The 23,037-nt window shown below is 39.4% G+C and overlaps 1 protein-coding gene across 5 annotated transcripts in view; it reads right to left on the bottom strand.

Annotated features, from left to right (window-relative positions):
* Window positions 1-23,037, bottom strand: part of LOC129092129 (equilibrative nucleoside transporter 1-like) — a 31,108-nt gene that overhangs the window by 3,471 nt on the left and 4,600 nt on the right. Inside the window, exons 1-11 of one of the 5 annotated variants that reach the window (XM_054599930.1) lie at window positions 15,310-15,375; window positions 7,657-7,747; window positions 7,413-7,494; window positions 6,032-6,213; window positions 5,084-5,223; window positions 4,024-4,158; window positions 3,398-3,495; window positions 2,948-3,029; window positions 2,235-2,320; window positions 1,986-2,094; window positions 522-607 (exon numbers count right to left, since the gene is read on the bottom strand). In XM_054599930.1, the coding sequence (XP_054455905.1) occupies window positions 522-607; window positions 1,986-2,094; window positions 2,235-2,320; window positions 2,948-3,029; window positions 3,398-3,495; window positions 4,024-4,158; window positions 5,084-5,223; window positions 6,032-6,213; window positions 7,413-7,494; window positions 7,657-7,685 (1,029 nt within the window). In that variant the 5' untranslated portion in view covers window positions 7,686-7,747; window positions 15,310-15,375. Of the gene's footprint in view, window positions 1-521; window positions 608-1,985; window positions 2,095-2,234; window positions 2,321-2,947; window positions 3,030-3,397; window positions 3,496-4,023; window positions 4,159-5,083; window positions 5,224-6,031; window positions 6,214-7,412; window positions 7,495-7,656; window positions 7,748-8,299; window positions 8,373-15,309; window positions 15,376-23,037 lie in introns of those variants that run through there. The other 4 variants (XM_054599932.1, XM_054599931.1, XM_054599935.1 and 1 more) reach the window with 4 other exon arrangements.

The following is a 23,037-nucleotide window of genomic DNA, read 5'->3' as shown; positions in this document are numbered from 1 at the left end:
AGGAACAAAACTTTCTCCTTTATTTTTCTCCCAGATCCTAAATGACTTTTGTTTTTCCACTCAGTACTCAGTGATTTATTCATTTGTAAACATTTTATGCCGCCAAAAAAATCCATTACAGTATCAAAAAGTATGTCTGTTCTCCGTGGCGCCGTTCGCCCGACAAACAACAGCTGATAACACTAAATATTTTGATGTGGTCATTTTAAATGGAATCTATAAGGCATACATATAAACTAAGTTTACTTTAACTTGTTAACGGTGCTGCTGGACGTAGAAAAGTTGATGTATTAGTCACTGTTATTACTACCAAATGGTATATTTTGAAATATGCTTCAGTAGTATTTCACAGTAGTAGTAGTTTTTGGTAGTAGTACCTGCATTATTTGGAACCAAGCTTGTTACTAATTGAGCTCTGAACCCAGAGAAAGGGAAGAGGAAGCCAAAACCTCCAGAGAAGGTGAGAAAGATCGAGCCTCGTCGGTAAAACGTGATACTTGTGTTTTAGTGTTGTTACTGACCCACATGCAGACGGCCGTCAGACTCCTGCCGGCCCAGTCCATCAAGTTGAAGAGGAGGAAACATGACACAGGGATGAAGTAAGTTTCTGAAAAGGGAGAAAGACAGAGACAAACAAGCTGTGATTAACAACAAAGACACTGCAGATGTCTTTGCTTGAAAGAAAACCTCAACCTCTGTGGGCTTGAAAGCTGGAGCTGATGAGTTTGAAAATGCACAGCACATAAAGCATCAAATCATTGTTAGAAACATCTCAAACTACAGCTTTCTGTTGACAATGAAGGACAAAGCTGCAAGGTTCAGAGCTACACTGCGAGCCAACAGGGAAGAGAGACTTGACATCATACAGATCTTCTATTGAGTATTCCTTTAAAGGAGATACCAATTTAAAGACTAATTTCTGTATTTTCACAGGCTGTTCTCATATTCATAAATAGACTTTTCCACTCCATTTTAAATATAAACTACATATATCTGCATAGACAACAGTTTAGTGCTTAGTGCATCTATGTGATGAGAGGGTTAAATATGCAGAAAGAAAGTCATTTCAGACGAATATATATAATTAGAGACACGTGTGCCTCATCGATTTCATCTTCCCCCACAAAGCACCTGTACTGTCTGAGGACTGATGTTAAAATTCTTCCCAGCTTCTTGGATGGAAACATAAAAGGGTTTAGTCTCTGGAGCTTGTCCAGAAAGCTGCAGCACGTCTGGTGTTCAATCGCCCCAAGTTCTCTCACACAACTTCCCTTCTCCGTTCTCTACACTGGCTCCCCGTAAGAGCATCCAGTTTAAGACTCTGGTGCTAGCCTACAGGGCAGTGAAAGGAACAGCTCCTTCCTATCTCCAGGCCTTGGTCAAGCCCTACACCCCCGCCCGACCACTTCGCTCTGCTGCCTCGGGGCGATTGGTTGCCCCGTCGCTCAGAGGTCCCTGCGGCCGATCCACCCGGTCACAGCTTTTTTCTGTCCTGGCCCCTCAGTGGTGGAATGAACTCCCCACTGACGTCAGGACAGCAGAGTCGCTGCCCATCTTTCGGCGCAGGCTGAAAACTCACCTCTTCAAGAAGTACTACCCTGAGCCTTCCTCGTAGCACTTATTGTATTCGTATCAGCTCGCTGCACTTATCCTATTCGTAGTAGTTTGTAGCACCTACTGTATTCGTATTAGTTTATTGCACTTTGCACTGCCTCTGCACTATACTTTTGCTCTGGTTTATGCTTTAAGATGCTTGTTTAAGAAAGGAGATGCACTTATGACTTCTGGTGACTAGTAGTTCTCTTGAATACCTATGTTGAATACACTTATTGTAAGTCGCTTTGGATAAAAGCGTCTGCTAAATGACTGTAATGGAATGGAATGGAATGTAGTCATCCCTCTCAAATTCCACATTATCAAAGTTACTGGCCCTCTAGCTACTGCAGCAGTGTATCTTTGTATAGATGTTAGAAATGGAGACTCACCCCAGGTGCCCCCATTTGCTATTGTCGACTTGACCTCCACTGTTACGGCTGGGAATGTTCCAATGGTGACGGTGAAGATGAAGCACACAGACAGAGCCATCACCCAGATCTGATTACAGCACAAGACGAACATAATCAATATTAAGGAACTATTTTGATCTCCGTCGTACAGGCAGGAAATACAAAAACAAAAGTCATCTGACATTTTTGGGCATTCATTTGTGTTGATATGTGGGAAAGTCATTTCACCTGTTTGAAGATGTTTACCACAGACACGGTGGGTTTGGCCTCGTCCTCCGTCAGACTGACCACCGGTCGCTTTTCTGCTGGGCTTTCTAAAAAAAACAAACAAAACAAACAAACAACTCCACATCATTACATCGGTATGGGAGCTAACACCATCATTCCCACATTTGAGTGGGTGTACGCACGAGATTTCAACCGTTGTGTAACACAGGGTTCCCATTACATTCTCACACACTAGTAATTAACAGCACGGCCTCACAATGGTCGCGTTGTCGCCAAAACATAAACTGAGACAAACACTTTCAGTGGGTTTGGCTCCCTTGGTCAGTGTGTAGTAGAGAGAGCAAACCTTTGTAAAGGACACACTAAGGCTGACACAAATTGACTTGTTATGATAGTGTTATATTATGATGATATTTTTTTCCAGGAGTAAAAGTCATTTTCTGCACTGACATCTTCTCAGCTGGAGCTGTTCAGGCTTAAATGGACATCAAACGCTACAGCTAAAGATAGCTTTTGATAGAAATCTGATAACGTTCAGCAGATCAAATTCATGGAGAGTTAACCATCACATCAAACAGAGAGGAAAAAAATATTTTGTACAGAAAATACAAAATTGAGTAACTGTGTTTATGTTGCGGTTGTCACTCAAAGAAAACTTCCATAATTGTTGACTTTTGGAGACTCTAACCTGAATATCTGAGCATTTTATTTACCTTTTTTGAGTAAGTCCATATTGTTCTCCTCATCAGCAGAGGGTGCGGATCCATTACTCTCCATGTAGTACTGGAAAAACTCCTGTTAACAAAAAAAACAACAACCATAATGAGGCGATTCCACAGAGCCAATAGAGCAAAAAGAAAAAGGATGGAGAGAGCACATTGTGTTCCCTGAGTGGCTGCAGATCCTCACTGGCAGATGTGATATTCATCACCTCCACAAGGAGTGAAGTCTGGACTGATTTAAAAAAAGATGCAACTTCAGCACTTAATCTAAACACATTCTGCACTTATTTTATGCTTAGTAGGTAATTTCCAAAAGGGTACAAAGTTATTGAAAGCAGAAATAGGAACAAACACATTTGAAAGTTGTTGAAAACAAAAACTTCATAATAAAAAGAATTGAACAATGTAAAATAATGTTTAATTTAAGAGATTAGGTTTTACCATCCTGGGCAGAACGAGGTAGGCCATTATGGCCAGAAGAATGACAACACAGGCTGTGATGAAGTAACCAAAAGCGCTGTCCTTCAGAGCCGATCCAGCTATAGACAAACACAAAACACACACAATCATTAGACTTTTTCAGTATTGATTTAGCTTTAATAGAGTTAGTATTCCTCTTTTCAAATTTCATCTCAAATTCCAGCTGCTGGATTATATAAAATTGACTAGGGCTGAAAATAATAATTATCATTATATCTTCCAATAAATGCAAAATAAGCACGGTGATGTCTTTAAAATGCTTTTTAACCAAAATATATAAAAACCTAGCTGTACTTTATGTGCTATTAAAGTAGGACAAAGAAAAAAAGGAAAATCCCCAAAAATGGTGAGCTGGAACCAGCGAATCATTTTGAAATGACCTAAATGATTCACTGATTATCAAAATAGTTTCTGTCGTTCGACTAAACGATTAATCGACTAATTATTTCAACTCTAAATTGAAGTTTGTTTGAGACTAAACCGCTAGCAACTCAGGCACCAAATATCTGCTCATCAATACTACGAGCCGTAGAAATACATAAACTGCTACACCTGCTGAAGAGGTGTACTTTGTGTGCGATACATACTGGTCAGTGCGCAGATCATGGAGAAGGCGGCGAAGGTGCCGGCCAGCCCCTGTCCGCTCATGATGGGAGTGGTGTAGGAGGCAGGCAGTATTCCTGCCAGGCCGAACAGACTGCTCTGAAGAATCGCCCCGAACGCTGGGAACAAGACCAGGATGTTTAACAGTTAGTAAACTTTAAAGAGTCACTGTGATACAGAAAAAAAAACATTGACCCAGAGCAACAGGAAAAAAAGAGGCCCATAAACAATAAACTGCTGTCGCCAACAGAGAGATGACATCTTTTCTGAATAGAAATATGGAGCAAATCAATTGTTTTACATAACGGTAATTCAACTATTGTCTTTCTCTCGTACAAACTTGCATCACATCGATGGTTTACAACCTTTACACAGCGTCTTTGGAGCTTAATTAGCTGCAGAGATCGTGTAACATGTTTCCACTAAAAGGAATGTGCAGACGTCGATATCAAAAGCTTCAAGGTCAGAACGGCCTCCCCTCTAAATCAAACAAGATGGGCTGTTCCTCATGAGGACCTGGGAGTCAGGACCGGCCCAACGGGGGTAAGGAGGGGGGTGAGCTTATCCCCGCTGCTCGCTGAGTCATTGTAAATAAACAAACCCAGTGAGATGACAGACTGTGTTCTGAAGATCAGTGTGTTACGTGATAATGTGTGTGTGTGTGTGTGTGTGTGTGTGTGTGTGTGTGTGTGTGTGTGTGTGTGTGTGTGTGTGTGTGTGTGTGCGCCCATATGGAAGTGATTTTCCCAACACAATCAATGCACATGATGTTGGGACCATAGAAGACCTAAGTGGAACTAATCCTTTGACTTTGTTCAACGTAGAAATTACATAAAGACTATTCTTAACTATTGCAGCCAAATACAACAGCCCTGCAACAGATGCTTCCTTTATGAAGGTTATAAAATTAACTACATTACTTCATTTTGTTCTGGGACCGGCTGATTATTTTGATAAAAGGTTTGAGCTTTGAGAGAGACTTTCCCTGCAGTGTCCTACAGAAGGATGATGTAATGATTATCAGTTGTGCATTTAGAAACTCACAGTTGATGCAGATAATTTTGATCATGGTGATGGTGAAGAAGGGCATTGGGGCGACGTCCACCTTGACGAACACCGCCGTCAGCAGGAACACCACCAGGATGACCACAAGACTACCGGTGATCCGGAGCTTCTGAGGAATCCTGAGAGTGGAAGCAAAGAGAAAATACATTTAAATTAAATTTGTCTGTTGTGAAGACTACTTCTAATCACGAACATTAACCGTATCCATTTTGGACACTTTAAGAGTTAATTCAAATATGTATATATTTTAAGGTAGGGTAAATCCCATACATACATAAACATTTGAACTACTTATTTGTCAACACATAATAGAAAAAAAAAAGAAAAAGAAAAAAAGAGGCAGCTGAGAATTTAATATGAACTGTTTATGATTCATTGTTGAACAATGACAGTAAAAAAAAAACATTTTCCGATAACATTGGAAAGGGGGTCATTCCGAGGAAGTTGAGCTCCTTTCTGACAGTTTAAGAAAGTGAAAACACATTTTAACAAGAAAAAAAGAGAAGAAAGGTTGGTAGACATAAAGAAGATTGAGAACATGAGTGACAGGGGGGGGGGAAATCAGAAATAACATAAATAGCATTCCTGGGTGTGTTTGTGTAGGGGCATGATCAGCCGTGGTCGGGGTCCGCCCATGATCTTACTCAATCCCACTTTAATTAAAGAAAATATAGTGCAGGCATACAGACATGCATTCGCATAACAGGATCACGTTTCCTACACGTATAGTGGCACCGATAAGCAGGACGGTCATCAGAACGAGCAGGAAGTAAAAAAGTGCAGAGTTTTCGTCAAAAATGTTCGTCCTCTGAATGTCTTGTGTTGCCTTCAAGGGTTGAACTCGTTGTTTCCGGTGAGTGGTGAAGTGTACATACTAGATACAGGACTGCAAATAACAAAGAGATCTACATGGATCAGGGTGGTTACCTCTGGTGAAGGAAGGAGTTGAGGCAGGTGAAGATGAGCAGCGGCACCATGGCGCAGAGCGTCATCACGTTGTTAAACTTGGACTCCAGCACACTGCGATTATCTTCGCCCGCCGAAGTTTCATTGGTCAGCTGATTTGGGGAGATGTCAGAGGGAGGGTCCTTCAGCCTACTCGTGAAGTACTAAAGAAAGGGATGGAGGAATGCATAGTTATTAAGATGGTTATCAGCTCTTGCATCTCAACAACAGTGAATGATATTTCATTGAGTATGGAGTCACAAGTTTGTGTCATGACCGGAGATTTATGTGGCAGCACAACCTAGATCCTTATTTTCTGAAACAGGAAATTTTTTTGGAAACTAAAGCCATCTCTAATTATAGTTTTCCCAAAAGGTCAATACTGTGAGTTCAATGACATTCAATTGATGTCTTTTCAAGCCAGATTTCACTTTAGTGTAAAGGGTATGATTAAAATTTTGTTTCATATTTATCCTCATTATTCCTCATTGTTAGTGTTTTGGTGCATTTTGTAAAAAAGGAAAATAAAAACAGGTTTAATGAAATCTTTAGTAAAGAGGTAAAAATGAAACCCAAAATGTATGGTTTACATTTTGTGCTACCTTGTCACTTCAAGTGTTGATTGTAAAAATAAATGTTATAAGATAATTAGATCACATTAGTTTTAGCTCATTGTAATTTATTGACTGGTACTGAGGGATTTGATAAAAAAAAAAAAAAAAAAACAAAAACATTTTAAGTGCTAAAAAGGACATACCCAAAATTGGCTGAATTTACTGAATTATGTCTACAAATGCAAATGTGATGCATTTCAAGCTGGCCTTAAAAAGCTTTTGCATTTAAAGATCGTGGCAGTATAGCTGTAGTTTAGCCATATGGCTGGTCTATGTCCTTAAAGTACTTCTTATTTATTAGTGGCCTTCCAACTTCCCTTCATCAAAACAAACAAGTACTAATCCCCCTCAGGGTGGGTCCAAATGAACTCCTCCAGGGCAATGAACTGAAATTCCACATTTTAAGAAGTTAACCCCTTAAAGCTCAAAAAGAATGGTTGGGGGTTAGAGAGGCCATACCAGTGCCATGGAAATCCACCTGGCTGGAGTCAGCTCAGCCATCCTGAGTGAAACCAGGTGGTTTTGGAGGGAAAGGTAAACAAAAAATGTTTTTGTTTTCATAAAGTTGGGTGACCTTCTTCTAAGTTGAGCCCAACCTTTTAATTGACTAATGACTAACCACGCGGCCACCAACCGGGCTCTTCCTTTCTTACACCATCTGCCTGTTGTTCCGAGGATTAACTGCATGTGGAAGCAAATATTATCATATTCAGAAGAATGAAAACGCCCTAAAATGTTTCTTAACCTACCATTGTCGCCGTCATGAAGAAATTCCAGGGTAATAGGGTTCCCAAGCCCAGGATGAAGAAAATTATCCACACTGCATTGTATCTGGGAAAGAGACAAAAGGAAGTTCACATGCAAGTACATCAGTGAGGTCATAAAACCTAATATCAACAAATGATTTATTGGCTCTCATCCAAATGTAATCAGAACATACTGTAACTAAGACAGAGAAAAAAATTCCATTCCCTTTAAAAGGGTTTCTCTTACTTGTCCCGTGGTGCGTTGATGGCCGTCATGTTTCTTGTTAGGCAGTTAGAGGCACGTGCTCAGTCAGGGTTTAATCAGGGTGCCACCAGGTCTGAAATACACAGATAACAAAGTCATGTTTCCAACATGGTAAACATTTAGAGTTAGAGTATCGTCAGCAGCCATACGTCTCTCCTTTCTATATTTGGCTATTTTAATGAGCCAGACAATGGGTGGTTAACACAGTAATTAAATAATGGGCTGCAAAATGTTCTTTGAACAGTAAAAAATACAATAAACCAATTGAGTGGTCAGGTTCAGTCATCATGCCGACACCAGTGGTAGAAAACAGAAAACTTTATAACATAGACGCAGTAACAACTTCCTAGTTTTTGTGTTGGTGTCTGAGACAAACAGGCCACAAAAACAACGAGTGGTTAAATGGTCAAGAAAAAAATAAAATTCAAAGAGATCTTGCCACTTCTTGTTAAGTTGCGTAACAGTTGTGAAACTCACATGACAACCTTTACATTGGTCAGAAACTTGCTTCACCTCACATAGCATTCCTCATATATGTGCTACAAAGCACAAAATAAATACAGAAACATGTCAATTTTTTTGCCCCCCATTAACCTTTACAGAAAATCACCTTTTAAAAACTTACTTACAGCAGAGTTCAAGCAGGAAAAAAAGACTCCTCTCCTCGGACCAGATCTAAAACTAAAGCAAAGGCCAACCAGGCTCTGCATGCTTCAATTTATACCATACAGAGGTTGAGTAGGTTGACACCCCGCTGTCAGCAGCCCATTGGACCGGTGGAGCAGTGTACATCCCTCCCTGTTCTCTTTACGTCAAACTCACTTTCGCCTCAAGCCTTCTAACATACTTGAGAAGAAAATGTGAAGGTATTTATTTTTATTATGCTGTTGCACAATGTTCTGGAGTGTTTGCATTTAACAATCCAATCCGTTCCACTGACCATTTTTCAATCTAAAAACACGTGAAGTGTTCCTAATTTCTGCCTCCATTTCTCTCCTGCCTATTCATTTCTCACCTCACTTTATGTGCTGGTCCTCCTCAGTGCTTCTATCATTATTTTCACATCTGTTACCCCCCCTGGCTTTTATTGTGCAACTCATATTTTCTTGCCCTAATTAAATTTTATTACCTCCACACCATCTCTCCCTGCTGCCCTAGCATCTTCTCCCCCTGGACCTGATGGAAGACATGTGGTCACATGGCTGTGTGACACTTTCTCTAAACAGAACAACTTTTTCTTCAAGACGCTTCCTACTCAAAAAACACAGAGCAATTTGGCATCAAATCAAGCTAAACAACACAAGGCCATGTTAAGTTGTTCTTAGTAAATATATGAATCATGAGCACTTTAAATGCAAAAGCTTGAAACGAAAAGCACGTAGTGATCGGCACAGGGTATCTTCACATTTTTAAATACGTCTTTAAAGACCTCAAAAAAGGAAAGATAAAATACTATCAGTTCAGAGCACTAAAAATGTATTTCAACACAGCCTGTTAGAACACATTATCAGGGAAGTGGTCTGACTTGCACAAAAAAAAAATTGCATCATTTCAATTGCCAATTACTGTTGAATGAAGGATGTTGGCAACAGAAAACCTGATACATTCATACATAAAATTACAGATAAGAAATGTATGTTTTGATTTAACAGACTGTTGGCAGCTCTTCCAAAGTGCACTGACTAGCTTCTTGTGTCTGATAGACGTCACATGAGTCCCACGTTTGATCTGGGTGGTCATGAGTTAGGACAGAGACTGCTTTACTGTATGTGATGGGATATACACACACTGTAGTAAAGTAACATACATCTAGATTATACTGATTGAAGATTTTATTTGTTAAACTTGTAAGCTTGCTTACATGAAAATTCACCACGAGATCAGGCATACATTGTGTCCCGTCCTTAAAAAAAAAATTAATAGTGGTAAATATCTTAGCAGATTTTTTTCTTCACATCAAAAACGTCAATATCGGTGGGGGTTTCAAAAATCTAATACTGGAAAAAAAAAAACATGTTTTAGGCATTTATTTGGTGTTTTTATTACCAGAAGAAGTAAAAACTTTGACTTTAGTACAAGCCAAATTAGTATTTTACACTTCTTTGTCTCCTTCCCTCTCCCTCTGGTTGTCATGATACAGTCAAATCCTACAGCATCGTCCAAACTTTATCATAGCCAATGGTATTTCAAACACCACTACGAGTCAGTTTAAACACACCGGCTCAGCCATGTCCCAGATTTCTGTAAAGTATCCCTCGCTCAACCTAACATGTCATCAAAAAGAGCCAGCTGGCATGAGATGCCTGGTGTTGAAAGGTTGCCCACCACACACACACACACACACACACACACACACACACACACACACACACACACACACACACACACACACACACACACACACACACACACACACACACACACACACACACACACACACACACACACACACACACACACACACACACACACACACTTTGCAGTCTGTAGAGTGGTACAAAACTCCAGTTTGGCATCAGGCTGACACTTTAACTAGTTCGCCTCTCAACGACATCCAACTCCAACAATCAGCTCTCCAATGAAAAAAAGATTTAACAGGCAGACAGCCATTTATGGTTTCATCCTCCAATGTCAAGGTAAAAGATATGGTTCAAAATCTTGCCAAAGAAGGCCAGTTCAGACTTGTCTGATTGCCATGGTCACACAATTTGTGTGCAAAATTTTAATGATGCAAACTTGAAAACCTGGTCACACTGTGTTATAATATGCTGAATTTATATTTCCTGCATGAGGCTTCTTCTTACAGGACATCAAGATTTCCACAAGCAGCTGCTGATGGTCAGATGATCATTGAACTGTAATTCACCCATGTCATGTGTTATGTGAAACCTTGTCACAATACTGCAAGTATTGCTATCAAAACAAAGTTGGCACAATTAATTATTATTATTATTATTATCAGCTTGGCTTTTCATTCTGTGTTAAAAATTAAAGCTTCCATTTTCTTTTCTTGATATCGAAAATCTCCCAAATATGGAAGGGGCTCTCGTATAGGACCAATAATAAATCGCTACCAAGAAGGAGAATTGCATTTTCTCTAATACATAAACCTGGGCGAACCATTTCAGTGCACAGTCTGTGGCGATGTTGGCAACCCACCTGAAACGTCGAATATACACAGACCCCGTCTTGTGCAACACGCTTGGCAGCATTGATGCATTTTACGTAAAAATGTAGGCTACAACATTTTCTTTTCTAAATGCAAGACGTTTCCAAAGTTAATGAGTAATCGTGTTCAACAATCGTGATCTCTATATTGACCAAAATAATTATGATTTTTGATTATGATGTGGAGAACACAGTAGAAAAAAAAAAAAAGTAAATAAAACAGCAGTGAAACCATTTAGCAGTTTTAGTTGTGACCTATATCTTAATAGAAAAGGACAAGAGTGCATTTGTCATTGTCTCGCCAGCATACCACTCTAACTGGGTCACCTTTATTCCCAGGCTGCAACGCAGCATAGTTTGATGGTGGTCATATGATGAGGCGGAGGAAGAATTACCCCTTTCCCCGAGGTCATTTCAAGCGCTTATAGCTGGGGAACACTTTTATCATTCATTCATAACGTTGCCTCTGCCCTGTATTAGACTGGAATGCCATTCTAGTGTTCAACCAGGGTAAATGGATGAATAGTGATAATTAGCAAAAGGCATGTCAACCTCATGCCAGAGAATTTTCCTTAAATTCAAATTATATAGGATTTCATTTGGCAAAATTTAATGCAGCATAGCTTAAATACCACCAATGTCAGAGTAACTCAACCGTGGTGTTCAGGGTGTAAAGATCTGCTGGTTCCCATTCCAGCAATCTAATTAGAGATTATGTCACAAATGGGATACAACCTGAATACACTTAGCTTCAATTAACAAGTGGCTGAAAAAAATAAATAATTGAGGACAAGGAACCCTTAATTGAATGTCATACATCAGTATTGAGTCCATACATTTTCTTGAAAATCTTAAAAATGCTGTACCGTGTGCCCTCCAGTCTCCTCTCATAGTCTGTAGGTTTAAAATGAACAGAGGCAGGATGCACCTTTATAATTAAAACGAAAACAAACAAGGGAAGGATTATTCCCCTGCATGGGAAGCAATCAGTCCTTGGGTAGCCGGTCCTGGATCAGAATTAGCCTGATTTAACTCTGGCTTCCTATGCACAACTCACACGTAAAACTGTTCACTGATGATTCATATGCCATTGACATCAGTACGTGACAACAGAGTTTCCAATTTCACACCGTTCCTAGATTGACCAACACACATACACACACACACGGACACACTCGTACATAAAATGTAGCTTGCTCAACAGCCTGAGACCGTCCAAGAATACATTACAGTCAGGTTGCAGCACATTGACTTTTACAGCCTCGATTCCAATTTCACACTGTGTTTCCTCCTGCTCTTCTTTCAAGGACAGAACTACTTTCACAGCCTTGGATCCCATTTCACACTGTGTTTCCTCCTGTTCCTCTTTCAAGGACTGAACGACTGACACTTTCATCGGTCAGTATGAAGAGAACAAAATCCATATTCAGAACTCGAGTCCAACAACAGACAGACTGGACCGAATATTACAAAAATGTCCTTAACAGAAAATGTAAGCTTCTCAAATATTAAAACAAAAAGAGAAAAAGTTGAGAAACTCCCTGGATGTCTGTTTTGGATCAAGCGTGAGTGACCTGATTAAAAAATATCAAGCTTTATTTATTCCTCTCTTCTGAGGTAATCCCACCGTAGACGTAACAGATTTATAGTTTAGCATAAAATGTAACCGTTTATTGCCCCAGCTCCCAGAACAACTTGTAAATGATAAATTACCAAATTAGCTCACAACAAAGTCCATCCTGTAGTTTGCATTGTAAATCCCTTTGTTCAATCAACAGCAGTAATCACGCATCTAGACCTGCAAACACAGGCTAACAATCCCTAATCTATCGCCTTTTAAATGTATGTAGGCCAAGCATTGCCACTCTGTCCTTGACTTAGTGTAGTATGTACAGCCAGTCATTTAACAACTTCCCATTGCATGCTGTGGTTTGGTGGGTAGCCGATCTCACAGTCAGTAGCTGTCCCTTCAAACAGATTGTGCACACAGGCCTTTTATGTCAGCCGCTGGCTTTATACTAATGGCCAACTTAAATCCTAAAGACAAGAAAAAAGGAAAAACTTCTCACTGTGAACCAAAGCATAGTTACAAAGTCAAATCATCCCTTCCACACGGAGAGAGAAAGGCATTTTAGTCGCAGCAGGCCTAGGTTACACTGTGGGGATCCTAATGATTGACAACAGGGCTGCAGACCAATAAAACGAACTCAAACAAATCATTAGCAACACTGACAGGACCTGTATTGTCTGTAATAATAATCAACACATAATATTCATCTTGGCACATGTTGCTGTTCTCAATCAGGTCTCTACCAGATTATGGCGACACTGTTTTAAAGCCTTGTGTACATAAGAGAGCTTTTTCTCTTGGTGGAAAGAGTGAAACAACCCGTGCACATCAAGATGGCCAGCTGGAGTAGTTTTAACAATAACATTTATTCAGCCAATTGAAAAATCTTCTTTATTGCCCATTTTGAACAGATTGTGGCACTAACACACAACATCTCATCTTTTTTGAGGAAGCACAAACATCTCAATGAAAACAGGGTGCAGCTTCATTTCAAATGATACCATTTTCCATTCATTTTAATTCCCGTATAAAATTAACTTTATCTGATTACATGTAATGAAATTTGTACTTTTTTCTGCTCGCTACTCCGTGCAGACGTGCATTATATGATTCACATCTGGGATTTGCACCTAAGCAACTGAAAACCTACGTGATTGTCATGCTTAGTATAACTGGGATGTGATCAGGGTAAGACAATAAAAGCTGGAAACAATGGCTCAGAGACAGGAAAAGAGATGTGTGTGACACACTAATGACAGCGGCTTAATAATCCTGGGGGAAAACTCTGCAAAGAAAACAAAATCTAAACACATGCAACAAAAAAAAAAAGTGTCCAACTTCATTGTCTTCACATAACCCCACCCCTTCATGACCCAAATAATTTCCCGCCACTCAGAGAGAGAGAGAGAGCAGGAACAAAGCTCATCTCCAGCTACGCAACTCTTGTGAGTTGATTGAAGTGGTCTAGATGAGTAGCTGACTGATGAACTGGAAACAGCCCAGTCAGAGCTGCTGGGTTTAAAAGAGTAAGACTATATGGGCTGTGGTTTTCTTTGTTGAGCCAGTTTAGCCTAATCTCATCTTCACACAGGGATTTGCCACCAGACAAAAGTGGTAAATGCTTTGATTGTGCCAGCGTGGGTGTTGATGAATGACATCCGTTTCTTGCTTTGTCGGTCATTTCAAGAAACAGATGGGAAAAATTTAACTACCACTCCTATAAAAACAGATGGTTTTTAAGCACCCAACGGTTGGGTCGTTGCTTGCTGTCCCATCAGCTGCTCAGTGTGAAACAAAGCCACCATTCTGGTGTGCTCTCCTTCTTGCCCCAGGGTCAACAGAGTCGCAAATAGCACAGACCATTGTGACATGGAGGCAAGCCGGAGAAACCCAAATAGTCAGATAGATCCCTGGTTATTTAGAGTAGATTTCAGAAGACCACATATCATAGAAACTTAAAAAGAAAACACGAATAACTTGTAAAAATGAATAATTCAGATGCTTGTATGTGTGAACTAAATACACACAGATATGACAGATTCATCTGGGGGTTTTTTCTACCCACACTGCAGCAGAAATGTGGGTGCCTCCTGTCAGAAGCACACTACCATGACTCTTCCCTGCTGTCAGGTCCTGTGATCCAGTACCTTCCCACGTGCTTACCACTAAAGATTTGATTAAAAGCTGCCAGTCACACACGTGCTTTCCTGGGCCTAAAGACAAGCAAATGTCATGTGACACATCATTTATCACCAAGATAAATTTAAGATTTTGGTTGTTATTCATTTAATTTACTATTGTCAAATGTAATCAAATGTCATGGGACACATCATTTATCACCATTTTTTGAGACTTTAAGATTTTGGTTGTTATTCATTTAATTTACTCTTGTCAAATTTATCACAATTTCAAAAAAAAGGTTTACATTTCAAGCATGTGCTCCATGTGACACGTTAGCTGACCAATAATTAAATAATAAATAAATAAAAATCTGAGGATAGACGATTAATCAAAATTAGGTCAAATATAAAAAGGAATAAAATTAAATAATTTGAACACGTTTGGCAGTGTTTTGTATTTTAATTCTAGTATTCTCGCTTTACGTTAGTTTTTGTTTTTTTACGTTCTCTCTGTCGCTCAGAACACTGAAGCCGACGGTCGTTCTATCTGGCATAACGGTTTACGTTAATCGACCAGCTCCCCATCGGGACGGATCCATGCTTGATGTTGGCGCTAAATTCAATTCCCAGCCACAGTAAACAAAAGGATGCATGCTGCCTATCGTCGGGGAATCAAAGCACCGCTACCACCATCTTCATTTGAGTCCCTCAGGAGCGGTTTAATACGTTAAAACGAGCCATAGTGTTAAAATAAATCAGAATGCTGAGATGTCCTACCTTACCATCGGGGTCCGTGAAGGCGTGTTGTGGCTGATGCCGTCTGTGTCCTCAAACTACTCCAGCACCACTCAAATAGTGGTGCGTTCAAGTGCGCCTCGTAAAAGTCACAATCCAGCCGCAGAGTCCCAACACCGCGAAGTTGTTTTGACACTTTACCGTTAAATAAAAAGATGGATGGTTTAATAAAATTAAGATATCTTTAAAAAAAAATTGTACTTAATAAGAGTTAAATTTAGCAGACAATTATTACATTCCTTTATATGTGTTCTTTAGAGTAATCTTAGAAAAATGTAAATAAAACTAAAATACAATAAACCAAGCAATCTAAATTGATACCTCTGGTTCTGACATTAAATCCATACATAGCACACCTATGCAGCAACCTGTTTTCATATGATTCAAACGTCCTGATCTCATAATTGTATGATTCCCGAGTGTCCTTGAATCCACCGTCTGAGGAGGCGGAGAACAATTCTATAGTATTTGCATGTGGTGACACATGGGGGTGATGCTGAAATGTCATCTGACAACTACCCATGGCTTTCCAGGTGTGTGGCATTCTGCCAACTATTTGACTATTTCTTAGTCATATTTGGTGATGAAAACAGAAATACCCACTGATGATGGGGAACACCAAAGCTGCTGCAAACTATGATTATTAGTCAGTTCTTAGCAGTCAGTGACCAACCGACTGGCAATGGTTGAGAGACAGTGTGAAAACAAATAACCTTTATACATATTTTATTGTGTAGTTCAAATTTGAGCTGTGCAAAAGTGTCACATTACCTTTATATACCTGTTCTTAGGCTACTGTTTAAAAAACTGTTTATTCCTCTGTATATATATATATATTTCTACTTCTCATTACGCATATACATTTACTACATTTCAAATTATTTAATTTCATATATGTTGTATTGTATCCTATATTTCACTTGGCTCTATCTGTGTCTTATATTCAAGTTTTTTACATATCTGATTTTCTTTTTATACACATTTAATAAGCATTTTTTTAAAGGGAGTTTGAGATCTTAGATTTTCATTGTAGACAACTGCTTCTCTGTAATTGTTGTGCATATGACAATGAATAATTTGAAACTAATTACCGCTTAATCCAGTTTTAGAGCTGAGCAGTGTGTAGCCTATTTAATCCTCTATTAGGTATATGTAAATATATATATAAATTATAAGAAAAAGTCTAAATATTGCCCCAAAAAATCATTCCTGCTGATTAATTTGCAACTTTCCCACAATGGCCAAATATAACCAGAGATATTAACGTGAAAGATACCACACAGTGTAATGATACAACAAAAAATGTGATGTGAAATAGTTTTATATCATCTCATGCTTAATCCTGTGTAGTCATAATCCATGAAAGCACTGAATACAGTCTTATTTAGGAGACACATTTACTGGCTGCTTGATTAAAAAAAATAATCTCAGAGCAGAGAAGTAACTTCCTGAAGCAGCGGTCCATATTTCTGGAGCAAGAGAGGTTCATAAATTCCACAACTACGAGGACTCTTTTAGTGTAGCAGCTGGCATCAAATTGGCCAAACTTGGAAACAATGTGTTGCTTTTATTCAGATGTTTCCCCAAAAGCACAATGCAAAAATGCTCCAAAGTTGCATGATACAATAAGTGATGACTGGATGATTGATTCAGTGAAATTGACACAGCTAAACACTCTTGTTTGTGTGACTGTATAGGAAGAAATGGTGTGTAAACCGAGCTGTTTTCAAACTGTGCCGTGAATCATAGTATCTCCCTTTATTCACACTTAACCACACAGTTTTTCCAAATGCAAAGACAGCAAATGTATGCAGGCTGAAGGTCAATGCTGACAGTGTTAAACTGTTTGAGGTATTTAGTCAGGGACAAAACAACACACGGATAAGAAAGACAGAGTGTGCTAGATGGAGGTTGTATTCATGTGAAACTGTAAAACTGTCATGAAAGCACTAAAGTTTCCCCCTCGCAAACAGCAATTTCGAAATTCTTTTACTTTAAATGAGACAGAACAAATGAGTTACTTCGGGGAAAAAATGCAATCAATTGATGCAATGCAACGCAATGTCCTGTTGTAAATCTGAGTGAAAAGAAAAAGGACAAAGTAAACACATTACAATCCCTTCTTCTATGGCTTTAAGAGTACAGCTTGTTTTCTCAAGTGCCTGCGAGGACTGACACTGACGTATAATTTCATCAAAACGCGTGGTCCCGTCTGAACCGCCGTGCCGAGGCGTTGTTTACGAAGCTTATTTTTTGTGAGTCTGGACCTGCTAAGCTTTGGTCTCGTTTACTCATAGAGTTGTGGTAGGTACACAGTCATCCACACCCTGTCTCTCCTGTCTAAAAAAAGCCTCCTGTGGTTATGGACAGAAACTAAGTGGGAAGGAGTCTGGCAGGAGTCTGGCAGGAAGCTGAGGACTGAGGCACTACTGTCTCTCTCTCTCTCTCTCTCTGCTGTAAAGACACAAACGTACACTTAATTTACATCGAAGGACATTGAAATATCTTAATTTCCTGTTGTTGAATATGTCTCTTTACAAATGCTCCCTCTCTCTATACACTCTGCGTTCCTCTCACTTGTTTTCTGTCTTGTGTCGTCAAAAGTGGAAAGTCAGTCGGCAGCCTCTCGGTGCAGCAGGCCACAGCCTTGACTGGGGTTTTCCATGGAGAGGAGAGAGAAACGAAGAAAAATACGAGGAAAAAGAGAGAAGAGGTGAATCATAGACAAAAGAGAGAAGATGGTTTCTACTAGACACCTCTTTCAGCACCAAACATCCATGAAGGGATGAGAGATTTGAAGGAAAAATGTAAAAAAAAGCCACAGCGGACTGCCAGCAGTGAAACAGACTCAACTGTAGCTCAACAGGTGCATGTGGTTGAGGTCTTTGCCACTAACTGACTACTTATGAGGCACAGGTGTGACAAAATGTATGCGAGTACCCAGTGGAGACGTTTGTAGCCTCCAAGAAGTTGAACAATGAGCCAAATAAAGCTGGTAGGAAGCCCATTGCTTGTAAAAGACTGTCAAGAAGAAACTGGAAGGAACATTCAATGGCCTCCTTTATGTCGTATATTTGTATGCATTTCTATTGTCATTTGAAAAATCTTATGTTATGAACTCCTTCACATCCTGCAGACGTTTTTAGAACACAGGTCTATGAGCAAATAAACATCGCATATGGCTAATTTGAGAATATCCTGTGAAGTCTGTGGCATGAGAGGCGAGATCGGGGGAGAGGAGGAGGGCATGACATGAATGGGCTGGAAGTGGCTTTTCCGACCACATACTGAGATTTAAGAGGACAGCGGTAGGAGAAGGAATTCCAATGGATGGCCTCTTCAACCCCGAAATGGCTCAGGAGACACAGAGGGAGTGAAGTAAACCCCACTCGGGATTAAGAATTTTCGAGGCCTGGCTCAGTTTTGGAGGATTAAGGTATCGGACTGAAGCGACAAAGAAAAAAAAGGTGGAGGTCTGGGAGAGTGAAATCCCTCCTCATCTTTACCTTCGAATTCCCAACAGAGGTCTGCAAACGTCACGCTCAAGTATGAAATCCTTGTCACGATGGAATACCACAAATCTGGGACTGCACAGACAATGAATTCCTCTTAATCCAGTGCTGCATTTAGGGACAAGAGGTACATTTGGGACAGTCAATTAGAAGATTCAGCTCTTTAGTTTAAGTCCAGCAACTTCTAAATTGTCAAAAGTCACGGAGTTCTGCACTTGTGGTAGGGTTTAAACCATAGGAATCAGACCAAATCCTCAAAAACATCTTTACAATCCTCATTTATCAATAACTTGGTATGTGCTAAATGTTGACAAAGACTTAAATTGTGGGCGCAAAGTTATCTAAAAAATGAAGCAAAGTTGCCAAATATATTTTAGATTTATTGGCCTATAATTTGTAGCTGAAATGTTTATCGCTCCATGAGTTTCAGACCCATCCGTCCACGCTTTTTTTTTAGGTTCCATTTCAAATAAAGCTCAATAACGAGTATTGTGTTCCCCTAGATATCAATAACATCATTATTCATTTCAACAAGGACAAACAAGTGTCATCTTTCATACGATGTGAACGAGAGAAACTGATATGGGCCTTGACGCAAAGTTCAGTCATCCATCATTTTGTGCCAACAGTGAGTTCTTAATCTCCTTCAAATAAATGCTCGTCAAATGTAGGAATTATACAAAGTTCAGAGTCTGTTGAGAATATAAGGAGGAGGATTGTGTGAGCGTGCATTCTTTTAATTTCTGCATTCCTGTGCTGTTTTTCTTGAATTAAACATGTGAAGCAACAGCGTTGTCCTCATGAAAAGGGTTCAATCCAGCTCTCTGGAGAGAGTTGGTGTTAAAGGTTAAATCCACACCTCACGGCCAGAAAACTGCTGCAGTTAATGGGGGTTGAAACTTTCTGTGCACTCCAACACTCATAATACTTTACTATTTAGCATGCCAGACATTTAATTTATTATATCCCAATACATAGTATGTCAAACACAATATGCCAAAATTGTTCTTCTGCTTCGGGTCACATTCTGCAGTATGCAAGCCAGCCTGCTTTTCTGGGTATTCTGACCCACAATCCTCTTCATACTGCATGCAACACTAAGTACTTTGCAAAGTTTCGGACAAAAACAACAACAAGATCATTGTGGTACTATGTGACGCAATCCAGTACCGTACTCATGCACGGACATTTTTCTTCTCCTTTTTAAAGCTTGTATTGTTCATATATTTTCTGAGAATGTCTTTTCGTTACATTTTCTTCGTCCTTTGCCAGCAAGAAAAAATGGCCACAGCCTAAACTTGTAAATAAATTGGTAAAATTACAGTACCAGTCAAAAGTTTGGACACACCTTCTCATTCAATGGTTTTTTTTTTATTTTTATATATTTTTTTTTCTACATTGTAGATTAATATTGAAGACATCCAAACTATGAAGGAACACATATGGAATTATGTGGTAAACAAACAAATGCTCAACAAACCAGAATATGTTTTATATTTTAGATTCTTCAGCGTAGTTGAATGAGAAGGTGTGTCCAAACTTTTGACTGGTACTGTATGTATTGGTTAAACTGGATTAATAATAAATAGCAACATTTTTACATTTTAATGGTTGTTAGACTGTTGTTTACGATGGTACAGTGGGTACTAGCATTGTTTTTCATGGCTATATGTCAGATTTACCGTACAGCTAAAGTGTGCGTGTGTGCAAATATGTGACTGAGTGCACATGCAATCAGATATGTTGTTGTTTTTGGTGCATGTATTTCCTTACATACATAAGACCCCCTGTTAAATCAATTCAGGAAATTTGAATTCCCTGCTGACAGTCTCAGCTGTTTAAAGACTTTCGGTCCCGTGCATGTTTTGCAGTTGGCTCGTGAGCGCCTATAGATCTACTCTTCACTGATTTCTCTCTTTGTGACTGTTTCCGAACACCATCCCTATCCATCCTTTATCTTATCAGCAGCTGTCAGCCATCCTGTCCTGATCTGGAAAATAATCAAACAGAGGTAACTGAGGGCAAGGTCTTATTTCTTTTTAAGATTTTGGAGTGCTGCCATTACGATGTTTTCTATGGTGTGGTTATGTCCATTAAACATTATGTCTGCCCATTTGAAATCCATTACTCAATTGTTCTCTCTATCGTTGCGTGAGACGGCATCAACTGTATTTTCCACCCCGTTGATACCAGCCCATTAAACCCAAGACAGTTTGCAGCCCTTTTCCTCTTGTTTGCTTGACTCTCTGGACTCTGAAGGCCATCTGTTGAAGCAATCAGATCCACAAAGACATACTCAAGGTGATTATGTAAAGAAATCTTGATTAATACAATGATATTTTTTATAGTTCTTCGAGATGTTGAGGGTCAATTAGCCCATAAGATGTAGCCTTGTTAAATAACAGATGACTATCAGCACTTATTTTATATGGCCTATACTTCGATGCTCCAATGAAAACTGTTGACAGTGTATTGTGTGGATCATCCAGACTGGTTAAGGTCAAATATTTTGAATTTTCTATGTATTTTTCAGCAATGTGAGCAACACAAATGATATACAGGTAGATATGTTTGGATTAACCAAACAGTTAAATGGTAATTTAACAGTGTGCTCTTTCTTCTGGAGACATGGCTTCTTCAACAAAACCGAACAGTGATGTCACTCATAGCCTGGAGTACAGAAGTGAGACGAGCTTCAACCGTCTCACATGAAGGTAAGGCCAATCCAGTGCTCTCAGAACAGGGCAATCTTGTATCCACAAGAAACTTCAGAGTTTGGGTCCTAAAGGTTAAAAGATTAAAGTTTCGACGACAAGTTAGTCTCTGATGAAGTCGTACATTAGTCTTCTAACACGTGTTTGGACTTGCAGTTGTGCGCTCCAGTGTATTATTGACCCAAACTCTGAAGTCTCCGCTTACACAGCCTGGAGTACACTTATACATTGCTGCATCATTTTAATGGAACATTTTATTTCACTAATACTGGATGATTAGAGCTGCGCTTGAAGGTGGGTGAAGATATGCTAGATATTACTTTAGGACATCAAAGTCCATGTACTATGTTAAAAGTGTGAGCTGTCCCACACTCACATGTAAAATAAAACTGAAAGGAGAGAGGCAGAAATCCAATCAGCCACTATGAATGAAAACTCCTGTGTCGGCTTTTAAACTCTTTCTCGTTTGCAAAGTTGGTGTAAAACAGCTCCTTACAGCTGTCCTTATAACGGTCCCTGTTTCTAGGTATGCTGAGATAAAGTAATTTCAGACGGTGTCACCAGATCCCACAGCTGCATGCAGACAGCATGGCAGTCTGACACCAGTATGATTAAGTGAGATGTGTCCGCCACATGCGTGTCCCAACAACTACATGTGAAATGTGTCACAAACCCCAGAGAGCTTCACAAAATACGACTTACTGATCGGGGAAGGGTTCAGTTCCACATTTCTGCCGAGCAAGGTCCAATAGCTACATCATCATATTACTATTAGAGAAATTTCTCTATTAAAAACTCTAGACACTAAGACGCTCTCTTGTTCTCACATTTTCTTGTTTTTACATGTGCACTCAAAGGTGCAACCTCAGTTTACTGATGGAGACCTGAGAGTCGGTGGTGTTTGCAGATAACAAACAGAATAGCAAAGTAGCCGACTGAGGTCTATCAATGTAGATTAAGGTCACACTGTGGAGATTCTGAGCTCTCATGGCTCTCTAGAGCAAACACATTGTGTTTTTCTATGAAGTAGGAAATTAATTCAACATGTTTGGAAGGCCTTGAGGTTACGCAAAATGCACTTTATGGTGATTTAGGTGAGAGACATTTTTTTTCAATAATGAAAACTCCACAGGGCATCTTTCAAGTTCTGGCTGTGGCACACAAGGCAATATGTTTTTGATTATATCAAAGATAAGGCACCAGAGCCTACACTGATGTCTTTAAATTTCTGATTTGTCTGACAAATCAGAAATTTGTCAGCCAAAAAGTATACAATTAATGATTCAAACAGTTAATAATTACGACAAAAGGCCTAGTAATTTTTTGTCCATTACCTAATCAGTTAATTATCGTTTCAGCTCTGCATGTAACAGTTTTTATTATAGTATAAATTGACTATATAATCAAACACATCTTCAGTTAAAATAATTATCTGAATTTGTCAAAGCATTAGAAAATATCTAGGTCGTAGCATAATTTAGACT

This window comes from Anoplopoma fimbria, chromosome 6 (genome assembly GCF_027596085.1).
Source record: "Anoplopoma fimbria isolate UVic2021 breed Golden Eagle Sablefish chromosome 6, Afim_UVic_2022, whole genome shotgun sequence".
NCBI lineage: Eukaryota > Metazoa > Chordata > Actinopteri > Perciformes > Anoplopomatidae > Anoplopoma > Anoplopoma fimbria.
This window is presented reverse-complemented; position numbering and strand designations above follow the sequence as displayed.